We start from the raw sequence: 8,605 nt of genomic DNA, 5'->3' as shown, positions 1-8,605 counted from the left end.
GGCTGTATCTTTAGATATCTGCTCTCTGGATAAACTCTATATCTGTCTTTTGATGACACTAGTGTCGCTGTCTGTTCTTTGTTAGAAAACTGGAGACTCACCAAGTCAGGTTCTAGAAATGATCAGGGCTTTATGTGGCTGTGTTTTCTAAACAACAAGCTTGTCTTATTTAATGAATTCATAAACACGCCCTGGAGAAAAGCATGCTTGACCTATGAGAAGGTGAATAGATTCCCTGAGAACTATTGACAATTTGTCCTACCAAGTAAAAGCAACCTAAAGAGTCATGCAGTCCTGATCAATTGCTTAAATGAGTAAAGAGGACAATTATGTAGCCTCTTGAGATGTTCATGTAACTGTACTGACTTAAAATACAAGGAATTGTCTGTATTCTTGTCAGTCAACTCTCACTCCCACCAAACTCACCCCAAAAACATACTGCATGTCTGACTCATCACGGACTTTCAGCTGATGAATGGCTTTGCTATCTTCATATGTGTATTTGCTGGGTGGATCTGTCAGCAGGTCTCAGAGGTCATTTATGCCCACACCTTATGATTCTACAATTATATGTGAGAAAACACAGGAAAAATAAAAAATCACTCTGTGTCTGTCGAGATATTATAATAGCATGTTTCATCACCTATATATATATATATGTGTGTGTGTGTGTGTGTGTGTGTGTGCGTGTGTGTGTGCCAGCTATGTTTTGGTAATTTGACTGCTTGTAAATTTTGCACATAAAACAAAGTATATGAAATGGATTCCCTGTTACTAATCCTATTGCATTTTATTGTTGCACTGTGTAGAGGAGCCCTTACATAGCCCTTTCATACTAGCATTATTCGGTGACATGAGGCGCAGGTACTTTGCCCTGGCTCAGCGTTAGTGCACTGGCGCCCCTGCTCATAGTGAGTTTATGATAATAATATGGTGGAGGGACTCAGCACCGCGGACAGTTCCGGAGTGTCGCCCCGCCCCTTCCACCGGCTGCGTGTCGCGCGCGGCGACCAATAGCTGCAGCAGCCTCAGTTTAGCACTGGATACAACAGAGGGAGCTTCAAAGAGCCTGTCCACCCAGAGAGGAGAGGGAACCTCAGTCCGGTTGTGATGCGTAGCTGGGCTCTGCGAGCTGAACAGCACCTGGATGGGATAAAACCTCCCGGTCACATTTAACCGCTCTTTGTCTTTCTCCGTGTGTGTGTGTGTGTGTGAGAAAGTGTGTGTGTTCCGCGAGGACTGAGAAATGCTCCTGTAGCGCGAGCGCGAATGACATTATCGCCCGCGTTTTTGCTTCACACTGATACTTGGCGGTGCCTCTAACTTGGAGCCGTTTGGACGTTGAACAAGTTTTCTTTTTTCTTTTTCTTTTTTTTGTATTTACTCGAATTGCATTTGAGTCGTTTACTTGGAGCCACAAAGTCCAGGACGACATGGGGAGCGAAAAGTACTTGCCGGAGCTTATGGCAGAGAAGGACACGCTGGATCCGTCTTTTCAGCACTCCCTGCGGCTACTGGATCAAGGTAAATGTCCGTGGTTAAATACTGAAGTAAACAGTTTATGCGTGCGAAAACTGATTATAGTCTACACCACAGTGTTCAGGTTTAACGCTTGGTGCTGGGCTGCAGGCTACATGACACCACCAGCCCGCCTACTACAAGTTAAAAATAAGAGGTTTGTTGGTCTACTTAGAATTTACTGTTTGGTCACACTAAAATAGCGAGGTCCTTTTAGCATCATGGCAGTTTTGCCAAGTTGTTATGCAGCGAAGGCGCCACGTTCAACCTTCTGTCATGTACAACTCAGTAAAACAGGACAGGTTTGACTAAAGACTGCACCTGCTCCATTAGTCAAACCAGAGTAAACAAACCTTTTCATTTGAATTAGACAAACAGGGCTACATAAGAGCATAAATAGTACAATTCTTCCTGTTGGTACCTCTGTTTGTCTGGTTTAAACTAGCACAAACAGAAAATGTTAATGAAGGTAACTCATGGCAAAGTGACTATTTGTGTAGAAGCCTCCCCTTTCTTTGAGATGGCATGACATGAAATTATAGCTTACAGTTTATGAATGGAGGCAGCAGTGAAACCTCTACTAACACTAAAACCACTTGACATCCCAGTTTTCCAGCAGCTGTCATCTCTATCCCATGCAGACATGTGTAAGCTGCGGTGCGAGTAGTGGAATAATCACGCTCTTATTCAAATGTACATGTGTTTCCTCCTTTGAAGAAGTGGACGTGACTGAAATGGAATTTTTGAAGGGATGGAGGAGCAGTGGTAGCAGCAGCAGCCGCGCTCGCAGACGCTTTAATTAATCCGTTGCAGAGACTTCTGCTTTGAAGCTGTCGGAATTTTGCAAACACTTCCTTCAGACAGCAGCCCCGTGGAGCTCCTCAAGTGGGAAGTGCCCTGTTATAGCATCCAAGTGCGTCCTTGAAGTACCACTCATGGGCTTTGTCTAGTCTCAAGCAGGCTGTTGTTGGCTTTAAAGGTAACAGACAAGGAGCATTAGTTCATTTTTGAACAGTCCTCCTGCACTGTAACCATTTTTTTTCGGAACCTCCAGATGCAGTCCCTGCACCAAGCTGTTTTTGTTCAGACAGCCGTGTCACTTCTAGTTGCTTAGGACCTCCAGGGGTCCTTAAAAGGGTTCCAAAAGGCCTCTGGCAGAGTGAGGCATGAGTTAATTTTAATTTTAATTAATAATTCTTTACTTGCTGGAGTTTACCAAAGTGACAAACAATTACTTTTCTGATTATACTGTCAACTTATGAACTTATAGTGTATATATAAAAACTGGGCTGCAGCTAATGTTTATTTTCATCACTGATTGATCTGCTGATTATTTAATTAATCTATTAACCTTATTAAGTGTACAAGATGTCATACAGTGAAAAATGTTCCCCACAATTTCTTGAACGGCGAGGTTATGTCTTCAAATGACTTGTTTTGTCCAATAGTCCGAAGCAAAGGTGTTAAAATAGAGAAGCAACAAATCCTCACGACTTTGTAGCACAAGGAAATATTTGGCATTTTTGCTTAAGACATGACTTTAAGGATTAAATTGTTTATCAAAATAGTTGGCAGTTATTTTAAAAGTTTAGCACTTTATCAGACATGCAAAAATGTTCCTTTCTGATATAGTCAGATTGAATCATGTTAAACTGGGTTTTGTGGTCAAATTAACTGCATTGGAACTGTTGGGATTTCCTGACATAAAAAAGTGTTTGGCATTCCTGCTATGCCCTCAGATATCCTACTAATGAAATAATTGAAATGCGCAGGTTTAAAAATGTGGCACATTCTTCCTGGTAGTGTAGGGAATGAAATATGTATGACATCTCATTCCAGTTTTAGCCCTCATACATGTGTAAAATGAAAACTGTATACATAGACTCACTGTCTTCTATTCATTCAGTGTTTGCTGGTGTAATGACCCTGACAATATCAGCTGCAGATTGGAGTCTTGTTTGAAAGAACACACTGAGGTTAATGCATCTTTCAGTCAGCTGATCCGTATACAGTAAGGTAAATTCATTCCGGTCTGTGAGGCAGATAAGGCTGTGTTTTACTCAGCACTTTTTTATTATCAGCTGGTTTCGTTATTCAAATCTGGGTTAGTCTTTTTTTCCTTCAAAGAACACATACTCCTCCCCGATAGAGAGAACACTGGAGCTCTGAATACTTAATGCCATTTGAAAGACACTTACCAACTGGTTTCTTGACAGAGTCTCTCTTAAAGTCCTTTGTCCACACTGCAGGTCTTCTGTAGAGTTACAGCAAATATTGGCCATTTCCCAAAAATGGAATTAAAGTGATGGAATACTTAGAGTTTGAGCCAGGACAAGCCAACAAAGAATTTTAGAATGAATGTTCCCCTCTGTGTGAATGTTTTACATTCAAATTGTTTTACCTAGCACAAGTTCCTGGTGTAACATTTCCAATAAAGTTAGTTTGTGATATTTCTGTTGGGGGCAAAGATTGCAGTTGGACAGCATCGTAAGCAGCAGAATTAATCCGTGACATTTTATGAAGTAAGCAGAACTCTGCGGTGCACAAAATTTGGCCGAAACAGTCTGCCACAACTCCAAAACTGTAAATACTGTTATCTCTCTCTTACACAACAGATGGAACACGATGCAGCTTAATAGAGCACTTCTTCTGCCATCTTGCTGATGAGTTCTGGACTTGATTATGCAATTGGCAGGGGATGCAGGGAACAGAGCTGGAGTAACTAGAGTTACTGCATGCAAACGGCAAATATGAGATTACTCCAGGTCTGGAGAGACTTCCATTCAGGAGAAATTAGGGGAGCATTGTGTTCGAAGCTCGGGGACAGGGCGGGCTGCTTTGATAAGTCTGGGCCATTCGCAGAGCTCTTCTCCCTCAAGGAGCATATCTCTGCCCCTGTGACAAGCCTCATACAGTCAGCAGCAGACACTTGGAGCTGGAGAAATATCTTAAGCCAAAATAAAGAGACAAGCCGGACCAGCAGCCTACATGGAACGAGAAATCCTCAGCAGCATACTAATGAATGGCTTCTAGGTATGGAAACAGCTCAGGTGACATGAGGTGCACCTGTTATTTACATTAAATCAGCGCAGTACATTGAGGCACAAGAGCTTTCCAATGTTTATTTAGGTTTTTTTATATAGATATTTTTTGAGCATGGGAACAGTAGCTTGACAGAAATTGCATTTTAGTTTGAACCTCATATTATAATTAAAATGTGTTTAAAAACTACTTGACCTGGCCCTTTGCCTGCCCTTGTTGACCTCACTAAACCTGTCTGTCCTCTTTGCTAATGAAAAATAGAGAAATTTAGCAAGCTGTGTAGGCTAGCCTGGCTAGTCATGACACTAATTCATGTGGGAAATAATGTATGGAAAAATGGTGGATAAAAGTAAGGCTCTTGTCCAATTAACAGCATAAAATCCAGGGTATTAAATTTAAAATGATGAACAGAGAGAGAAGCATCACTGATTAATCACTTAAATGCCTGCATATTGACCCCACACTACAAATTTATTTAAACAGACTTTTCAGTCCCAGCCAGATCTTCATCAGGTCAAAATATTTCAAAATGGTCACCATACCTGTCTACAGTATATCCCAGTAGGCAGACAGGCTCTGTGATGTGGTTCAGCATCCTAACCACCCGGAGTGATAAACATTTTATAGAGTAAAAACTGTGAACAAAAATACAGTCCCAAAGCATGAGACAATAATACATCAAATACATTAGATGTATCAAAAATATCCCAACTATATTAAAACATATCCAAAATAGTTGTAAGTTACATGAAAGGAACCAATAAAACAGTGTGAATGTCTTATACGTTTTTGATTTTTAGAGTCAGTGTGCTGGTGTTTTTTTCATTGGTGCTGAATCCCAGTAGCCTTGCACCTACACATGATTACATTTTCTCCGTCAGGTAATTGAATGGAATTGTTTAGGCTCTATATTGAAGTGTTAGAGTGTGTGATAAAAAGCAAGAGAATCAGTTGTATTTAGTTTTATGCTTTGTTTGATATTACAGCTTCGTATTTAATATGCTATCTCTCAGTCTCATGCAGACAGAATGTGAAAAACACTGCATAGCTATTACTATTATGATAATTAGATCATCATAACTGTTAAGACTTTTATTACTGAAATTGAGTTCAAATAATTATGGTACTTTTCAAGATCGATTTTAAACAACGCTGAGTTAAAAATGTAAGGTGTGTCTGATGCTAGTTGTTGGGTGTGTGGATGCAGAGCAGCGTGTAGCCCACTCTGAATGTTTCAGGACCTCTGGCCCAGTTTGGATGTTGTAACCTCAGTGCTGCACATAAGCCTCCGTATCTATGTGCTTTTTAATTGGACTTTCCTCAGCAGGAGCCTAGCACAATGTTTGCATTATATTAACAGCCTCAGCTAGCATACCCACAAAGAAAAACAACAACAGCGGAAAAAACATACACTATCTGTGCAGACTGAGCAGGTGTGGAAAAGTATCCTTATTTCAGACATGATGCCCCACTGTTAATTCATACATTTCCATCTCATAAACAGAACAGAGCGGTATTTTTAGCTGCACTTGAGTTTTGCCCCAAGTGAGAGCAGTTCCTGGGTTAGAATGCCCAGGAGTGAACAAAAATAAGCTCTGGCATAGGATCAAAGGCAGAGATATCGTTTTGTTGGGGAAACAGTGCTTGATAGCGATAATGATCTGTGGATCTGCGGCTGGCCGACACACTGAGCCACACAGTGAGGTGGAGGTGGAGGCGCAGCCACAGCGCTGGACCTGTCTGAGCCCGCGAGCTGCCCGGTGATTTGACCCGCAGATGTAGGGAACTTGCAAGTGAACTGTACGAGGGCAGACGGGACGGGGAGCTCCAGAAAACCCGCTTTGCATTCAGAGAAGCAGTGGAAGGCTGCTGAGCGGTGCTGTGGCTAAGAGGTGTTTGCAGAGCTCTGTCTCTGCTTTGCTGCAGCTCCCGCTGGAATCCAGGGGTGAAATGTGGGCCAGAACTAACACAGGGAGACTCCGGCTATAAAACCCTAATAGAAAGCCCGTTTACAGATGCGATGAGTCACGTGGTTGCATTGATTTCACTGCTAATTAGGAGCACATGTTCCCACTCAATATGGGAGCAATAATGTGCCAATGATGCTGTCATTTTTTTCTCATTCAGATGCACCACCTGATTAGCTTTAATACTGTTGAAATGTCGAACCTGCAATATTAACATGAATCATTTGTGTTCCTCTACATGTAAACAAACAGACACAGCAGTTATCAACAAGAAGTAATAAAATATATCATTACAGTGCTGGGAGAAAGCCATGTGCAGTTATTTCTAGCTTGGATGAGCATAATTGACCCTGTCCAACGACTAAAATAACCAGAAAGAAAAAACGGTCTGAAATATAATAAACAATTAGAAGCTTGACATGTACTGTGAACATACTTGAAGATGCACTAATCAATAGTTTTAGATTAACAATGAAAATGATGTGTAAAAGAAGAGCTGTAATGAACCCACGGAGAATTTGTTTATTAGCATCTTTCAGCTCATTGTTTGGTTTTATGGCGCACGACTCTACTGATTTATTTCACTCTCAACACTCCCATGGTCCTCATTCCAGCGGCAGAGATCTGTTTTCGGCAGCATAACATAGATGAATGTATTTTACACTTTCTGCACAGCACCCAACAGCAGATCGGCAAAGCAACAAGCGGCAACGAGCTAGCAAAAATAATAAGGCAGCCAGCAAGGTAAATGGAGTTCTCCCTTCCAAGAGTTTTAAATACTTTTCAAGTATGATTTGCATTTCAGTCTATGCCTTCAAGAGCTAGTGGAAAAAGTACTTTTTGAATACCGGATAAAATATATCTATGATAGAAAGTATAGAAAACTGCCAGGTAATGAAAGCTGGCATTGACAACCTGGTCTATTCCCTCTTCCATCCTGTACACGTGGTTTTTCCTGCATAGCGAATTTTGTGACGCCTCTAGCTCTCAATAAAACTCTGAATGAGTGTCTTCATGGAAAACACTATTTTCTTACAATGACTGCACTTGGATTTGTCATTTGTAACTTTAGTTGCAGCACAATGCTGATGTGGTGGTGCTGTATCCTAATCAGCACAGAGCACCAAGAAGGGTGCTGCCAAAACTGCCAAAGAGGAAGAAAAGAGCTGCAGTTTCCCTCATGGAATTTCATCTGGTGAGCATCTGTTTTTTTTCCCTATGGCAGGAATGTGACAGGCAGTGGTGTACTGGCCATCGGGCATACCAGGACAAATCCTGGTGGGCCGCGGCATCAGTGGGCGTGTGGACCCTCAGAAAATCTATAAAGTTTTTACCCTGTTTCTGTCTCTTTATCAGCCTTCTCAGGGGGTGCACATGAGAAGATGCTGTGTGCGTGTTGCGGTCATAGGCTCACTGGCCCCAACCGTAACTGACATACACTGTATCTAATCACCCCGACCTGAGCACGCCAGCGGTTTTGACCCCAGAATGGCTGAACAAATTTACCTGGCTCAGGCATAATGAGGAGGGGATGACATGTTACCTATGTCAAAAGCATTGTGCCCCCATATACAGCCTGCTGCTGGCTTTGTGAGACAGCCGTCCAGAAACTACAGTGTGGATGCCTTAAAAAAATCATGACAGCTATCCATAAAGAAGGCATTAGAGAAGGTAGCACTTTTACAAAAGGTTTACTCCATAAGTTAGATTAAAAAAACTAATATGAAATAGTTGTTTTAAAAATAATGACATTGAGGGAGAACACTGAAGTGTTCATAGTTGCACAAGTGGACGTGGACCAGAGGGCCCTTGAAGGCCGCTTCAGAATAATGTATGTAAATGTGGACCCACCACACCAGTTGTCCTTCATGAATGAATGTTTTCGGCTCAAAACCATGTTTAAAAAGTCAGGCCAGGAACCAGTACTCAGTAATTGCATTTACTCCTGTGCAGTTGGTGATTCATTAGCCGTTTCTTGCATCTCCATCATGGTCCATGCAATCCCATCACCATATTGCACGGGATACAGTCTCCACCTGGCGTGAAGCTTGCCTTAGGCTCAGCTTGTTGATTTAGTG

At 41.8% G+C, this 8,605-nt stretch overlaps 1 protein-coding gene across 1 annotated transcript in view; it reads left to right on the top strand.

Annotated features, from left to right (window-relative positions):
* Positions 1-1,016: 1,016 nt before the first annotated feature.
* khdrbs3 (KH domain containing, RNA binding, signal transduction associated 3) overlaps positions 1,017-8,605 on the top strand; it is a 116,031-nt gene continuing 108,442 nt past the window's right edge. The window contains exon 1 of the mRNA XM_051065394.1: positions 1,017-1,524. Coding sequence (XP_050921351.1) covers positions 1,434-1,524 — 91 coding nt within the window. The 5' untranslated portion in view covers positions 1,017-1,433. The remainder of the gene's footprint in view (positions 1,525-8,605) is intronic.

Source organism: Lates calcarifer, linkage group LG3, assembly GCF_001640805.2.
Source record: "Lates calcarifer isolate ASB-BC8 linkage group LG3, TLL_Latcal_v3, whole genome shotgun sequence".
In the NCBI taxonomy this organism is placed as follows: domain Eukaryota; kingdom Metazoa; phylum Chordata; class Actinopteri; family Centropomidae; genus Lates; species Lates calcarifer.
The sequence above is the reverse complement of the archived record's forward strand: the minus strand, read 5'-3'. Positions and strand labels throughout refer to the sequence as shown.